The sequence below is a fragment of the Stegastes partitus genome, unplaced genomic scaffold (assembly GCF_000690725.1).
Source record: "Stegastes partitus isolate 25-593 unplaced genomic scaffold, Stegastes_partitus-1.0.2 Scaffold276, whole genome shotgun sequence".
NCBI lineage: Eukaryota > Metazoa > Chordata > Actinopteri > Pomacentridae > Stegastes > Stegastes partitus.
In genome coordinates, this window is record NW_007578007.1 from 554,486 (window position 1) to 572,122 (window position 17,637).

General features: G+C 41.8%; 1 protein-coding gene across 4 annotated transcripts in view; it reads left to right on the top strand.

Annotated features, from left to right (window-relative positions):
• The window catches only part of ptpn11b (protein tyrosine phosphatase non-receptor type 11b), a 51,305-nt gene that overhangs the window by 29,614 nt on the left and 4,054 nt on the right, over positions 1-17,637 (top strand). Inside the window, exons 3-15 of one of the 4 annotated variants that reach the window (XM_008282563.1) lie at positions 4,066-4,260; positions 7,284-7,476; positions 7,723-7,842; positions 8,073-8,186; positions 9,401-9,497; positions 9,683-9,762; positions 10,211-10,366; positions 10,954-11,085; positions 12,000-12,154; positions 14,489-14,556; positions 14,634-14,785; positions 16,053-16,150; positions 16,236-16,363. In XM_008282563.1, the coding sequence (XP_008280785.1) occupies positions 4,066-4,260; positions 7,284-7,476; positions 7,723-7,842; positions 8,073-8,186; positions 9,401-9,497; positions 9,683-9,762; positions 10,211-10,366; positions 10,954-11,085; positions 12,000-12,154; positions 14,489-14,556; positions 14,634-14,785; positions 16,053-16,150; positions 16,236-16,323 (1,648 nt within the window). In that variant the 3' untranslated portion in view covers positions 16,324-16,363. The remainder of the gene's footprint in view (positions 1-4,065; positions 4,261-7,283; positions 7,477-7,722; positions 7,843-8,072; positions 8,187-9,400; positions 9,498-9,682; positions 9,763-10,210; positions 10,367-10,953; positions 11,086-11,999; positions 12,155-14,488; positions 14,557-14,633; positions 14,786-16,052; positions 16,151-16,235; positions 16,364-17,637) is intronic. The other 3 variants (XM_008282561.1, XM_008282564.1, XM_008282562.1) reach the window with 3 other exon arrangements.

Sequence of the window (17,637 nt, forward strand, 5' to 3'; positions counted from 1 at the left end):
TGTATAGAAAATGGATGGATGGAACTACAGAAAGAAAAGAATAAAATACAATAAATATTAATAAAAAATAAAACAAGATAATAAGACAAATATATACAAGAATTTACACATCTAGTAGAAAAGGTATATGTACATTGGTGCAAAATGGAAGTGCAATTAGCAGTTGTGGCTTGGAGTGGCTCAGCTGTTCAGTAAAGTTATGGCAGAGGGATAAAAACTGTTTCATCAGAAGTAACCACACAGAGGAGCTCCACACTCAGGTGAATGTATTCAGTTACATTTCTGATTATTTGCTATCCAGATGTGTGCCACTCTGTCATCACCAGGTTGAACAGGAAGATCCCATCTTAATTAACAGTCTTAATGGTACGGGTTGGCTGCCTGGTTGTTGGACAGAAGGCAGAGGGGAGGTTTGCACTGTATTTAAAGACTCATCTGTAAGCACCTGAACAACCTGTGTTGTTTAAGTTTCTGTGTGGGAACAATTAAAATAACAACTAGAATCAGCTCTGATTATTTTTACATACAAATATTAACATGCAGGGCTAATTGATGCTGCTAATTGATATGATAATGTACACACATGGTTTGCTCTGTAGAGGAGCCTTCAGGTGAATAAGGCCTGCAGACCCAGGTCTAGACAGGGGCCGCCCACGGCTAAACACCTCGAGATTGGTTTTGTTAACTGCTGTTTTTTTTTTAATGTTGTTTTGCTCTGGTTGTTTAAAGACCATGTAAAGCCAGCCCAAAGTGTCTTGTGTAATGTGGGGAGCAATGTAAATGAACCAGATTATTCCTGCGTGCATGTGTGCCTCCCCACCACCCGGCCATCCCTTATAGGACAGCATGAGGGATTTCTCAGGCTGTATTAAGAGGAAAAATGTTGCTTGGAATAACTTCAGGGCAAAGCAAGCAGTAACTTATAGATTCTAATGTTTATATATGCATAAATATGTGCATTTTTGAGCAATTTATTTCCCAATTGTCCATGTTTGTGTACTTCTTGTCAGTGTATTCATCAGTTTAGCCACATTGATCTCAACACTGTTTATTACTGAAAGTCCCTGTTTGTGCTTTGGCTAGAATGTGGATCATTTTTAACACGTAATGCGATGGATGGATGTGATCTGTTTGCTGCTCTGTCTGTTAAGCTGCAGCAAAATAACAACGCAGAGATCAGATAGAAAGGCGCTGTGAAGGGCGACATCGGTCCCCTCGATGTGAACCTGTTCGTAGCATGATCGATTGTATCTGCTGCATTCGTTTTTCCAATAAAGTAGGAGGCACGTCACTGTCGGACTAAATACACAAGTAAAGACAGGTCATATCCCAACAATGTGCTGTATTGAACCGTAGTTTTCCTCCTGTCACGATGAAATTTAAAGTTATTTAGTTTCATTTGTAGTGATGATCTTACATTTGTACTTTTTGCCATTTGATAATTATTTCACATATCTTTAGTGGTAATTATGTGGAACCACGGTGCTAAAGCAGAGCATCATGTTAGCATTAAAACCAAACGGTTGTGAGCAGAATCTGAGAGTGCCGTTTCCAGACGTGCTGCTTCAGGGCATTAACCTTCTGCCGTGGAAATAATCAGGCAGGACTTTGTTGGGAACAAGGCAGGAAGAACAACTTCTCATAGAGGTCACTATGAGAACTTTTGAAGGTATGAGGCCCAAACATGTTTAATATGACAGAACATGCATGTTTGGTTTTAATCCTTTTTACAGGTAAATACGATTCTGTCATGTACAAGAATGACAACAGAAGTGTTACCGCCCGTTTTTGAAGATTGAATACAGCATCATGAGCAGAATTTAATGGCGTCTAAACGTTGAGAACATCTGTCTGCATTTAGGTGAGACAGAAATGATGCATAGGGTTACGTCTTCTCCAGGGATGTGGGAGTGCGGTGATAAAGTATGAGAGATGTTATTGCCACGGTCTCCAAATCAAAGTCACAACAGTGATATATCAGTAAAGTGTGATCATTTATTATCTACTGTAGGCAAAAAAGGTGAGCATCACTAGAAGCAATATTACCAAAACAAGAACTGCCTCGTCAAAAAGGAGCCGAGTAACTCCAGCACAAATGGAAATAGCAGTTCATTCCTCCTGCTGTGATGCTAATCGCACAAGCGGGGATTAATCTGTTGACACAAATGCAACATTACTCACCAAAACCACAGGGCAGTGGGCCGAACAAAGACCGGCAAGCAGAGAAAGCTACAGGACTGGAGGCCAAACACAGAACCCAGCTGCTGCTTCTAGGTTTCAGTCCAAAAAATACTGGAATGCATAGTCACTCTAAATGGCCTGATGTATTCACTAACTGAAAGGTCAAACGCATGCATCAGCATCAACATGCCTGTGATGTTCATGGACAGGATCTCAAGTCGCTGCTGGGGTGAGGATAGTCTCCGGTTTGGGGATTTCAGCTGGGACTTTGCAGCTGAGTGTGAAGCAGCCGGGATGAGAGGCAGCACCTCTAAGTCTGAGGCCACAATCTCTCCTGGAGACTGTTTGGTTGTTCCCTCTGGGTTGGGGGGTGTCATAGAATCTTTTTTTTACAAGAGGTGGGAAAATGGTGATGGTGATCGCCACTCAAGAGCCAAAAACGCCATTTGGATGTAGTTCTCTATTTACCCCTTTTCACAAAACACAGAATCTCATATGAAGTAATCTGTTCGGTGTTGTTCTGCTATCCTTTCTCCCTGCATTTTAACTGTAAAGAAGACCGCAGTATTGTAATAAATCCACAAGTTATCAATGTGTGAAAGTGGGAGAGTCGGAAAGTGAATGAAAATCTAATAGAATGTGTTCAGCTCATTCCAGAGCTAATGGTGTTAAACTCAGAGGGAAAGAGGGGCTTTGGCCTGAGAGCCGAGGAGGGGCCTGTAACGGGCCGTAGACCTGTGGCACCCAGCCCCAGCCACTAATAGAGCCATAAAGCAATTACCAGGAAACAGTGAGAGACGAGGGGGGGAGTGATAGTGTGCTGAGTGGGAGGATGGAAAGGAAGAAAAAGGGATGTGAAATTCATTAGGACAACATGAAAAGTGATGGAGGAAAATAGGATTTGTGTCATTTGATATGACCATTAGCTGATAATCAGGTCGACAGAGAGAAAGGAGGCTGTTCTATCTCGCCCTGCAGATCAGATGGTATCCGATGGGATGGATAACTCTCCAGATCTGTTGTGTGTTAACGAACTTCATATATTTACAGAATGTACAGGAGAACGTCACAGGAGCTGTCGAGCTGCTTCTCCTCCTTCCTTTGCTTCCAGGCAGACATCTTATAGATTCTATATGTTTGTGCGCGAATGTCCGTGTGTTCACGTCCATCTATTCAAACCAGCCAGAGGACTTTGAATATGCAAAGTGGTACCAAATGCATTCTGGCTTATCAGTCTCTGAACTCGCCATCTGCGTACTTTTTTCTTCCACTGTACTCATCACGCTACGGCCGTCCTGCAAATACACATGAAAACTACAGGGTATTAAAAAAAACAAAGGATGATCCTTTGTTGGGAAGATTTGTGCTGTTTTGTTTGTGGAAGTCAACGTGACAAACAATGTGTTTGTGGTGAAATGCATCTGTGTTTTTACATTTGTTTCTTGCATTGTTCTTTCTTGTAATGGCTCATTTACGATTCCCCAGATGGGAAAAAAAACAATTATTTTATTCTATTCATCACCATTAATTTATTTCACTTAATTACAGATACTCATGTGTCACAAACACAGTAAGAAAGATTAACTGATGGGAGACAGTTGAAATATTGTTGTCTGATCTGCTTTAACGAGGTTGGAGGAGAATGAGTGTTGAAGCGGGAGCAGGTGGCCGATCAGCCTGACGTGTTAGTGGTGTACATACATTGATGCTGTGTGAGTGAACCCGGGCTGTATGGGCATGTGTGTGGGCGGCTGTTTGTGTGTTTTAGCAGGTGAATCTCTGCAGGGCACCACTGAAAAGAAAAACATGGAACAATAGATGCTTCTGTGGAGTGAGTCAACTGTTTACATGATAAATAATTTGTGTTTTTTTTTTCCTTCTCAGACGTAGCGATGAGGTGACCCACATCAAGATTCAGAACTCAGGCGACTACTATGACCTGTACGGAGGCGAGAAGTTTGCCACGCTGGCCGAGCTGGTCCAGTACTACACTGAGCAGCAGGATCTCCTGCGAGAGAGGAACGGCCATGTCATCGAGCTCAAGTATCCACTCAACTGCAAGGACCCCACCTCTGAGAGGTGCTGATAAACGTACACACCAACACCCACACATGCTGAGAGCTCACATTTGCATACAGCTCAGCACTGTGTGGACAGACACACACATATAGCTGTAAACTTATCTGAGGTCAGCTTGACATGATTTATTCAAACTCATTATGAAAGTTTATTTCTCACCACAGACAGTTGTTGTGATTGTGGTAGCTTCAGGGTGTCAGAGTGTGAAGTCTCCTCCTGCCATGAGAAGCAGCTAAAACACCTGAGAACCACTGATCTAGTTGCAGCAGTAATGGTCTAAACTCCCTTTGTTTCTGTTTGTGAACAAATCTCTGGACCAAATCTGTTTGATTCAGGACATTCAGTTTGTTATACTGACTGTTATAGCTTAAAGCTTTGCATTGTTATGAAGCCATTCCAGTATCTGTAACCTATAAAGGCCTCAACGGTAAAGATGTCAGTAAAGAACTTCACTAAGAAGCAGTGGAGGAAAACCACTAGTACAGCAACAATGAGAAAAATAACTTATTGAGACATCTTTCCAAGTTAAATATTCAGAGATTTTAATCAGAAACAGAATCTAGATCCCTTTCATGTTTTGAGCTATCATCACAGGGCTATGATGTACGACAACAAATACATTTGCATCTCAGTAAATATCCCTGTATGGCAAACATAGACTGTATAAAATGTGGAAGTAGCAACCGGCCCTGAAAAATGAAGCCAACCCGGAAGTGTCAAAAACCTGCAATATCACTACGTCCTCTAGCTGCTGGCTCCAAAAAGCCCTGGCTCCCATAGACTGGAATTGGAAAAGAAGTGATCACAGATCATGAAATACTGCATTCCTACAGCTCAGGATTTTTTTCTTATTAGTTTTCATGGTCAAATCCAGAGATCAGGTGGCCAATCTGAAAATAAATCAATACTGAATTTTTAAAAAATCGTCAGCATTTTGCGGGGTAAGGGGCGTGGCTGGCTTGATTGACAGTCGGCAGCAACGATGCAAACGAAGCGAACAGAAGGCAGTAAATGTGGGCGGGCAGAGAGGGCCCGCCTCTCAATCCGTCTGACCAGTCGCTGCTCCTATGGCTCCGCCCCCCTCCGACGATTTTTGGCTCCAAAAATCCAAGCTGTCAACCAGGAAGTAGCAAAACCCTGGCTTCATTTTCTCAGTGCAGAAACCAACGGGTGACGTCATGGTAGCTACGTCCATCTTTTATACAGTCTATGATGGCAAATCATCTATAGAATTATAGACCTGATGTCTACCTCTCCACTTGTATGGATCACGTCGCTAAAAGGGAACATTTTAAAGGCAGAAACATACTTTAAAATCATTTTAGCTTTACCTTTGTCTTCACTAGCTCCAGAAGCATGCGTGGTCTTTTAGTTGCTCTGTGCACCACTATGTTCAGGTGTTAGTTGCTCACTTTGCTGCCTGTTGTGACTGAGAATGAGCTAAAACAGCGATGATGTTATCCTGAAACTAAAGCAAAGTGAATACAGTTTGTCTCAATGCAGCTCCACTAAAAGCCTTTAGATCACAGCATTGAATGACCGTCCAGGCCCACGTCTCCACTTTGTGAACTGCTCAATAGAATGAGCCATGAACTCATTCATTATGTACCAGGCCACATGCATGATTACACACACTAAGTAGAGGTGATGTGCTATTGTGTACACACAGACTCCCACAAGGTAAACTCAGATGGATTCACATCTCAAATGCATAAATAGTGGCAAATTCCCAAATGCATGTTTAAACCATGTTGGTGATGCTGCTGTGCTCACCAAGTATCCACACCACAGCATCCTTCAGAGTGTACACGGGTGACAGGCAGCTACACACTTCATTACACCTACACCTTTTTTTTGAAATGGGAGACTGGTGCAGCTGTTGTGTTAATACCGTGCACTTCCTGGAAGCTTTTTTGAAAAGCAAAATGATCACATTTCTATCATAATTTGGAAACAAAACAATCTGGTATAATTGTGCAGGTAGTGTCCCCTCTCCTTTTCCATACATCTGCACATGTGCATCTCAGTTGCTATTTAGGTCTAAGAACGACTTGTGATCTCTGGTTTTGGTTTGTGTGGTTTTTCCATTCTACATGCGTCTCTTGTCAGAGCTTCCTACGCGTTCTTGCTCACCACACAGGAAAAAAATGCACACATGCAGGTTTTTCATGTGAACATCAGTAACCAAGTGAGGCTGCAGCAACATAAGAGACGCTATCGTTGTTGAGTAGGAGTCTGCGCTCACGTTGAGACGGGCTTTATGTTAAACCTCAAACATACGGTACAGCAACATTTTCCCTTGACACAGGAAACATTTCACTTAGTCCTCCCCCTCAGTTGGTCAAGTTTCTGTCTCAACTCTTGTCACGTGTCGCGTCAGTTCTTCTGCCTTGCAGCAACATCTAGCCTGAGGCTGACTCGCTCAATCTCCTGGTGGTAGCCGAAGCAGACGGTGAACAAAACGATTAATAATACGCATTGGATTAAACCACTCTTTTCTCCCTTTTGTATTTATTTGTTATCTCTCTTTGTTATCGTTGTGACACATCTGGTACTGATGCTGCAGATACTGACATCATGTCGACAGGGAAACGTTGTGACCCTGAATAACACCCTGAACATTACTGAGAGTTAATGTTGAAGATAAACTGATATTTTATTTAAATTTGTGATTTGGTAGGTGAAAAATTATTGTTGTGGTTTCCATCCATCCATCCATCGTCCATATTATCCGCTACATCCTCAGTATCGGGGGGCTGGAGTCTATCCCAGCTGACTCAGGGTGAAGGCAGGTTCACCTGGACAGGTAACCAGTCTATCACAGGGCTACACTTAGAGACAGACAACCAAGCACACTCACATTCACACCTACGGACAATTTACAATCACCAATTAACCTCAGCACGAGACGACCCTAGTGAGGATTAAGCGGTGTATAGATGATGGATGGATGATTCTTGCCATTAAACCCTGTGTCTTTATCCATGTCTTATTATAATATGAAGTGTCTCTCTCCTCTCCAGATGGTACCATGGACACCTCTTTGGACGAGATGCAGAGAAGCTGCTCACAGACAAAGGCAAAGCCGGCAGCTTCCTGGTCCGGGAAAGCCAGAGCAAACCGGGAGACTTTGTCCTCTCAGTTCTCACCAATGAGGAGAAACATGAGAATGTGGACCGCAAGACCAAGGTCACCCATGTCATGATACGCTACCAGGTGGGAGAACTCATCTTCAGTCATTTATATGTGCAGACTGTTATATTGATAGCTGGATTCTGAGTGTTGTTTAGGAGGGTTGAGCCTGGAGACTCCCTGAGGTCACCACTCAGACTAATTCAGTATTCCGTCGGTGCTTTGACTCATCTATTTTTCAGCAGGTCATGATTCATGATTCATGTTTCCGTTTGATCAGCTCCTCAGACCTACAGTTGCTGTGGCTGAATTATCAATGTTTGTGTTCAGCAGGACGGCAAGTACGACGTTGGCGGCGGGGAGAGGTTTGACACCCTGGCTGACCTGGTGGATCACTACAAGAAGAACCCCATGGTGGAGAAAAGTGGCATCGTGGTGCACCTCAAACAGGTATGGAAGAGACATTTAACAAACAAAAGCTTCCAATCTGGTACATCTAGTGGTACTTTGAAGGTTATTGAACATCCTGAAATATTAGGATTAATATTAGAATAGAATAGAATAGAACTTTATTGATCCCTTTGGTGGAAACCTCGGGGAAATTGCTGTTATTATACCACATGAAAGAATTAAGTTGTTTTATTTTGTTGACTAATTTAATCTTCTTGTCCCACCAACAGCCCTTTAACGCCACCAGGATAAACGCTGCCAACATTGAGAACCGGGTACGAGAGCTCAACAAAGTCGCAGACAACTCTGAGAAACCCAAACAAGGATTCTGGGAAGAATTTGAGGTGTGTAGCTTCACAGCTGTCACTGCCAGAATCATCATCATCCGTCACGATGTAAAACTTACACCTCAGTTAAAGGCACTGACTGAATGAGACAATGGGGGTCACTGATCCATGTAAAGGACTCTTTCGGGAAGTTTTTAGGAGCCCTTGTACAACACATCCCAACCAAACAGATTTCTGTTTTATTGTTTCTATTGTAAGTTTGAGTCTATAGTAATTAATAACTTGAATTTGTTGGATCAATATCATTTAAAATGTCATGTGTTGAGCTGGTTGTTCCCTAATGACTATAGATGATCATCTCTTTCATCTCTGTGGTCTCACATGTGTTTTTTTTTCCACTGAGTTTTCTTTTCTGTGATGGGAAATGTCTTCACCTTTCAGTAATGATGCTGGCTGAAGCTTATCTTATTCCTGCATTTTTTATTTTATTTTATTTATCTTATTTTATTCACCTATTTTATTTGTAATTTTTAAATAGTACTTTCTGCTGCTGTACCACAGTAATTTCCCAGACTGGGATTAATAAAGTATTTTTCTATTCTATTCTATTCTATTCTATAGCGATGTTCACGCAATGACAGGTTAATAATGTGAACCATTAGACAGTAAATGGTTCTTTGGTATTTACTAGCCCAATATCAGGTTTGTGTAGGTTTGTCTTGTTACTGGACTGTCTGATGATATCGCTTGTTTCTATTGCTTCTTCTGTGTTAGAGTAAATTACACAATATATACAACATAAAGACTTGTATATGTCTGTGTATCTCATAGATGAGACACAGGGTATATTATTTGGAAGCAACGTCAGAAAAACATTGCAAGGACATTAAGTAGTCTGACTGCCTTTGTGGCATATACCAGGTATTCCTGATTACAGCTGAGGAACTGTAGATTCATGCTGCAGTTGTTGATATCTTCTAGCATCTGTATTGGAGTATAAATGACTCTGTGTGTAACTGAAGGAAACTTTATGGTGAAATGCTTCTTCTTCATTGTGCAACCTGCACACTAAAGTATTCAGTGTTCCTGTTGCTCTCCAGGGTGACCCCTGCTGTATTAAAGGCCCACTGCACTGTTCAGGACTATATACAGACTTTATTCTGTCTTCAGAGTCGGTCCTTGTGTTATAGAGGATATTCTGTTATTTTGAATTGTTCCTAACAAAAACAGTCATCATGTATTTTTCCATTCTACTGTTTTTTTTTTTTCAGGTACTTCAGCAGCAAGAGTGCAAACTGCTGTATCCCCGGAAAGAAGGCCAGAAGCCAGAAAACAAGAGTAAAAACAGATACAAGAATATCCTCCCCTGTGAGTCACACAGCAACCTGCCGTTTCCTGTCTCTCCACCTTCCTGTGGAAAGAATGACACGAACAGACGAGAGGCGACGTAGAGGCCTTCAGAGATTCTGCTCTGATAGCTGATAGTCCATCAGCTTTTTTGAAGCGTGTGAACTTAATGCCGTGCGTTAATACCTTTAACTTTGTGCTTTCAGTCGACACAACGCGTGTTGAAATCAGGGAGATGGATGCAGATATTCCTGGTTCAGACTACATCAATGCCAACTACATCAGAGTGAGTGTGCTCAGCATCACACACGACCACAGATCAGTAACTGATTAATCAAAGATACCAACAACACGTGATACGGGGCCGTCGCTCTATAAAAAGTGACAGAACTATATTTGTCAGAGCCAGAAATCGAATCATTAGATTGTTTTAACTTTCTAGTGATTCTTGAACTACTCATTCCATCAACAAACTCAACCAAACCTGAGCCTCAAACTGTGAGATGTTGTCCTCAGGTCCTCCTTGCAGCCATTAAGCCATCATCATTCGCTTCATGTGGTTGAAAATTCTGGGACTTTGGAAACTTTAAATGTTGTAGTGGTGAAGGAATGTGATGGGAGCAGAAAACACACAGAGATTTTTAATTTAACGTTATCGTTTTACACTCTAGCTCAGCTTGTGAAATGCTCGTCTTCTCTCATCTTCTCATCACCAAAACACTTGATCCAAACAGAGCGTGCACGAAGAGGGGCGCCACGTGGAGGAGGGCAAAGTCTTCATCGCCACCCAAGGGTGCTTACACAACACAGTCACTGACTTCTGGAAGATGGTGTATCAGGAGAACACGCATGTCATTGTCATGACCACAAAGGAGATGGAGCGAGGAAGGGTGAGCATCAAACATCGTGCAGATATTCAGCAGTAGTTCAGCCTGTGAGACACTGAGATGCTTCTATCCTGAACCATAGAGGCAGCCAAATATACTGCATTAAAATGTCTGACACAACTATATCTTGTTTACTTGTGTACCTACATCATCCCAAAGAATTCCAACAGCTGAGAAATCCTGAATGTTTCTAGTGTGGTGGTGCGTTTAATGTTGGTCACATCAGATCCCCTTTAAACACTTTTGGTTAAGATCCTTTGGTGCAGAAATCATTTACAGTTTGTTTAATGTCCACTGTGAGATACAGGAGGCGACCTACACATCTACAGTGCAGTCAGCCATGTTGTTGGGCATTTTCAGATGAAAGACGTTATTTGCAGGCAGTAACTAAGAGACGGGGGTAGCTGTGTGTGGTAGGGATGGTGTGTGTGTGAGGACTCGGGGGTGGGTAGGGAGATGGCTGACAAGGATAGTATGACAGTTAAGCTGATTGAAAAGCTGCTTGAGATGAGCCGGGTCTTTAGATCACCTAATACCCACCACCCTCCCTCTGTCTCTCTCTCTCTCTCTGTGTTTTTGTTGTGATTTAGAATAAATGCGTCCGCTACTGGCCGGACCTCCACGGCATGAAGGAGTTTGGAAAGGTGCTGGTGAGGAACGTGGACGAGCAGCCAGCTCAAGACTACATCCTGAGGAAGCTGGAGGTGACACGTCTGGATCGGGTAGGGGAGGCCACGGGATCAGTCTGAGCTGACCCACTGACCTGGGGTCAGATTGTCTAACCCCTCACACACACACACACACACAAACACACACACACACACGCACACAAACAGTCCTGCACCACATGTTTGTGCTTCTGGGAGGATGGACTGCATGGATCTCACAGGAAGCAGATACAGAAAAAGTAGAAAGCAAAAGTGCACAGATGTGTTTATCTATTTATTTATTTGGATATCCTGTTGTGGTGTTGGTATACAGATGTAATATCTCATATATACAGCCCTTAACAATGTATTAGACCTCCACCCAGAGTCAATTAACAGCATTGGTAAATACCAGAATCATTTTTTATGTTTCTGTAACAGTTAATACACCCATATGTAGAAGCTCTTTAACCAAAATCACATTTTTAATGCTAAAATAGAATTAATGTTGTTATCCATGAATTTTAAAATTCACTGTTTTACAAAAAAAAACCTGATAAAATAGTAAAGCACATTATTATTTCTTGATTAAGATGTCAGATTATAGTTATTTACTTTCATTCCTGAACAGCGGTTAAATGTTAACCCTTCATAGGGCACTCTTTGAAATAACCCCAGAGTGTTACTGAAGGATATTTTAAGGTGCTTTTACTTTTGTGACTAATAATATGGAGCCAGCCAACACAAGGATAGAATTTAGTACTTAATATGACTTTGGAAAGTACCCACTGGAATTTGCTATATCAAACTCAAAAGTGACACATTAGGGTTTGGCAGAACTTTATAAAGACTGGGGTCATGATTTTTTACACTATACAGTCAGTATGGAGACGAACAGTTGAAGCCGACTCCATATAATAGAAGTAAACATGAACATTGCACTAAAAATGTAAGAAGCAACAACATGGTTGAATTCATTTTTGCTGCAGAAGGAGCCTGTGAGGTACATCTGGCACTATCAGTACCTGAGCTGGCCGGACCACGGGGTGCCCAACGAGCCCGGCGGGGTCCTCTGGTTCCTGGAAGAGGTCAACCGCACCCAGAGCACCATTCCAGACACTGGACCCATTGTCGTCCACTGCAGGTACAACTGGGATGGAGGGACAGTGTTTTATGATGGGATGCTTCATGTTTGGACAAAAGAGACTCAACTAGTTCAACTAAAGGGAAAAAATAAGAAATGTGATTTGCTATACACTCAGCAGGTAGCAACGAATATAATTAGTAATCCCGGTCTTCCTGCAGCACACTCCTCTGTATACACACATCTACGAACTGAGCACTATGTCAGGCACAGCTGTAAACTTGCATTTACAGATAGTCACCCAGTTGACCAATGGCAGAACTGCAGCGTCTAAAATCAGTTCACATCATAACATCAACCTGGAGAAAATGGGACCAGTGGAAAAGACGATGATGTCAGAAGGGCTTGTTTGAGTATTTCTGAAACCGCTGATCTTCAGGACTTTTCTCACTCAGCATCCTCTATAGTCCACCCAGAACAGTGTGAAACAAATCACAGCCAGTGATTGGCAGTTGTGTGGACAGAAACACTTTGCTGAGGAGAGAGGTCAGAGGAAAATGGCTGGACCCGACAGAAGAGCTCCGGTAGCTCAGTTAACCCTCTGTGGTCACAGCTGTGATGGCAGAAAGGCTGTTTTTTTTAAAAAAAAGTCCAACCTTGAGATGGATAGACGACAACACAGAACCAGGCGATGTAATGAAGAACACTGTCACTATGAAATGTTTCAGTTTTAACTATATTATTTTGAATTGAATTTCCCTTCTGGGATAAATAAAGTATTTTTCATTTAATTATAAATAATTGTCGATAATTTACTTTTTTTTTTATAATCACAGCAGCAGAAAAAAGGTTTATTTTCAGTATAATCACATTAAGGCCTGTTTAAGTTTAACCTCAGCACATCTGCACACAAATAAATAAAAAGAAAATAAAGATAAAAAATATGATCTCAGCTTGATGAACATTAAATATAGGAAACAAGTAAAACCTGGAGATGCACAAACCTGGTGACCAGGGTGCAGCAGCTACAGGCACAAGAGGTAAAGGTCTAAGACCAGGTGTCACCACACAGACACCCCAACATCCAGTCTGCTGAGGTGGAGGTGGTGAGGGGACAGCATCATGGGAGCCCATCTCACAGAGGCAACCTGGCCCTGGTTCATAGTCTCTAGCCATGTTAGGTCTGTGGGTGCAGACACCTCAGGAGACCTGCACTGTAGCTACAGGGAGAGCAGCCAGGTGTGAATGGCTTCATTATGGAGGGACAGGACAGTGAGTTATGAGCCAGGGAGGAAGCATGTTCATGCAGACAAACTTTGCTTTTTCATTCTGACCATTTTGTGGTAATTTCTCTGCTTTTTTGTGTGTGTTTTAAATTGAACATTACTGCACACGAGGACTTGTTTTGGACTTGAAACGTTATAGTCCAGAATTGTGATTTGGTCTCTTCTTTGATGGCTCAGCACGGTGCACATGTAAGAGTATTTGGAAGAGTGTTGAGTAGTAAATGTATTTGAAGACATACTTACACTCACCATAAAGACATTGCATCCACATTGGAGTCTTCCTTTTTACTAAATAGCTGAACACTTTACACAACTCACTGCTCAGTTTCCAATGAGATGGTAAATTATAGACACCAAACATACCTTTTATATATTACGATTGGCCACTTGGGTGCGCTGTAATTAAGGTTCCAAACGTGGACCCATTAATGACAATAACTCTAGCAATAAAGAAGTCATTCTAAATGTTCTCATGAAGCTCTGCTTTAACAAATAAACTATAGAAGAGCCTACCTGCCATTGGGAGCAACTTCTGGTTCAGAGTCTTGCCCAAGGACACCTGGACTGTGTAGGGGATCGAACCACCAACCTTACAATCAGAAGACAACCACCTGAGCTACAGCCGCCCCATACCTAAAAAAGTTTAACTACTTCAAACACAACTTAGTTTTTTATAAAATAATTTTTGAATGTCTAAGAATCTACTTTTAATGTATTTGTATTGCTTGTGATTCCTTCATGCCGTTCACCGTACACACCGACACAGACACAGAAAAGAAACTGACAGAACAGCTCTCAGTCAGTACCGTCACTGATCAGCTGGTTGTTGATTAAATGTTGGGTTGAACGTAGCTCTCACAGAGATCTAAGCCTGTGTTTGTATGTGACACAGCAAGACATTTGAAAACGAAAATGCTTTAAACAGTAAAATCCTAACCTCAGACTTTCATGTCATTTCCATTGTCCACTGAAAACTCTTCTCCCCATGATGCTAATGTCACACTCTTCATAACTGACTCAATAATATCCAATATTCTCTTAAAAACTAAACGTCTCCACCTGGACACTGCTGCTGTGTTCTAACTGTACATTTACTCCGTCACTGCAGTGCAGGCATCGGCAGAACCGGCACCATCATCGTCATCGACATCCTTATTGACATTATTAACCGCCAAGGTGAGCTCTGAAACTTTATTTATTACACTTCGTGTTTTTACTGCACCTCCACTAACGTCTGAACTTTTGCGTTCAAGGTCTTGACTGTGACATTGACATCCCCAAGACCATCCAGAGGGTCCGGCAGCAGAGATCAGGCATGGTGCAGACAGAAGCCCAGTACAAGTTCATCTACATGGCTGTGCAGCAGTACATCGACACAGCTCAGAAGAGGCTGGAGGAGGAGCAGGTACTCAGCGACTTCTGTAAACGAAGCAGACAGAGAAGAAACTGAAGACATTACAGTGTTAAAAATAGTATTGCACATGTGTAAGCTTACACTCTGAAGGCCAACATGCTGCATTGTTTCACCAACTGAAGCAGGGAGGCGAAGTTCAGTTTTTTTTTTTTGTATAGCACCAATTCACAGCATGTCAGGACCTGATGAAGTTTAAACAAAGAGCAGAGAACCCAACAATCCAAAGCTGCCATTAGATTCTCTATGAGCAGCAGTCAGCGATGGTGGGAAGGAGCCAAAAAAAAATCTCCGACAGAACCAGGCTCAGGAAGGCGGCCATCTGCCTCCACCGGTTGGGGTGAGAGTGGAGATGAGGGGGTGGGGATAGCAGATGGAGAGCAGACAAAGAATACAAACAGAATAATTAATACTTTGAGGGTCGGTGAGGCCAGAAACTGCAGATCAGAGACGTGTTGTTCTAGATCCAGTCTGAAGCTGCAGCAGCATAACTAAGGGACAGTTCAGGCGATCCTGAGCAGCTCTAACTTATAGTTATCGTTGTCAAAGAGGAATGTTTTAAGCCTAAGTGACATCGCCATGCTAGCTATGTTAGTTTATTTCACAGTTGCTGTTGCACAACTGACTGTAGATCCCATGTGGAGCTGTTTACTACATAAAGTCCTGCACCTCTATGGAAACAGCAGCACCATGGTTAGAAGTAGAGAACATTCAGAAATGTGTTTTGTGCAGCATAACAAAGTTAAAATGCCATAAATCACGAAAAGTTAACTATCTTTGTTGATTTTAGAATAGAATAGTTCTTTATTGCCACTGTCACTTTTAGCAATGCTAAAAAGACAGTGTTACAGCAGTGAAATGTCATAGCATCCCTTTTTTGGCAGCAATACACAAGGAAAAAAAAAAATGAAATAACGTGAAAGGAAAGATAAATATGTATATAAAGTATAAAATGTAAAATATTAAAGAAAAGAAGGTATTTACAGTACAGATTTTATAAAAAAATGAAGTGATGTTGAGTATATTTCCTCGTGTCACACAGCTGCTACCAATACTGTAAAAAAAAAAAAATTTTACAAAATCCATTGAGGGCAAACGCATCGTTTTCTAAATGAAACTTATACAATACAGTCATTTTGATGAATCATGATGTTAAGTTTAGATGAGTGGCGTCATTTTGTAAAGACGACAAACCTTTCAGCGGCTAATAGTAAACGTGAAGTGTTAAACTTCATCTTGCTTTCTGACTGTCACTTTTCAGAGGAACAAGATGGAGAGAGAATATTCCAACATCAAATATCCCCAGATGACAAACTCCAGGTTCAAACCCAACATGGCGTCTTCTCGCTCTTCTTCTGTGTGAGTACTGCTGCGACGAGAAGCTTCATCCACTGACAGCAGAGAGCAGGTTCAACATGTGTGACTGTTTTCTGTGTCACCGCAGGATGACAAATGACGATTCATCGAGTGTGTACGAGAACATAAACTTCAAAACCCCTCAGACGTCTTTCAGCAGCAACACCAGGAGGTAAAGCTGTTGCTGTGGACCTCCACTGCTCTGTCTGCCTCACTGTAAGTGTTCATGTGCTCTGTCGTCTGCAGAATTCAGCTTTTGTTTTATGTTATTGCAGCCCTTTGTCATATGCATTTAGGTTTAAATGAAGCTTTTGATGGAAAAATGTGAGAAATTAACTTAAAAATTAACTTTAAAATTAGCTTAACTTCAGTCAATATGTCGGTGAAATCAGTGTTTTCCTTCTAATCGAAGCTCGTTGTGCTTCTCCACTGATAGCAGAAAGATGTTGTTTTTTTTTTTTCCAGTGAATCAAATCCATTTCTTCACCTCAGTAGAAGAGTCATGTTCTTTCATTTTCAGGTTCAGAATTCTGAGGTGCACAGGAGTCGCTGAGCCTCCTGTATAGAAACCCAGAGCTCCCTTTAGAGCAACAAAAGATTCAATTTAGGGTCAAATTATAATCAACCTCAGTTCTCAGCGTCTCGTTCTGTTCTCTCACGGAGGGACTAATACAGTCCAGTAGAGAGGGAGAGCAGCAGAGTTATAGTGACTCACAGCTGTGCTTTGGGCTTAAACTGATGCTGTTTTAATCAGCAGTGGCTGTGTTTAAACTCTGTCTTATAGGAATTTAGCATAGTTTACTTTGGGAGTTGTTATAAAATTGTTATGTCTGGACCTTTTAAACTTTTCTTTGTGTTTTGAAATATTCAGAATATAGCACCATGATATTTCCCATCTGTATGTGTTTAATGTCCTGCATGAGGCTCTTTAAGGTGTTTGACCAAAACCTCTGGAATCTTTCTTTCTTTCGTTTGTTCGTTCGTTCGTTCTTTCTTTCTTTTCTAAAATAAAAAAAAGGAATTCCCAAAAATGTTCACACCCCTTGAATTCGTCCCGTTTCTTTGAGAAAATGCAGCTTATCTATCATTACCAATGGCTCTAGTAATGTTCCTGAGAACAGCTGATGCAGTAACTCTCTAGTCAGTCACTGGCTGAAGCAGAAGAGCTTAGTAAGCTGCTGTTAGAGTCCATTACTGACAGAGAGGTTCTAACAAGACAGGGGAAAGCTATAAAGCTGCATCCAAGTGTTTTCAAGTGCCAACAGTTAAAAAAAAAATATATCAAAAAGTACAAGGAGTTCCACAGACTGAAAAAATGTCAAAGGGCTGGTAGAAAGCCCAAACTGACTCCTGGGCTGGCAGGAATGGTGACGGTCCAGAACAATCCTAGGGTCACCACCAAGACCAACCCAATGAATGGTAGCAACGTCCCAGCAGACCCTCCAACAGGACAATGATTTGGATGATGTACAGGCAATGAAAGGCTTTGA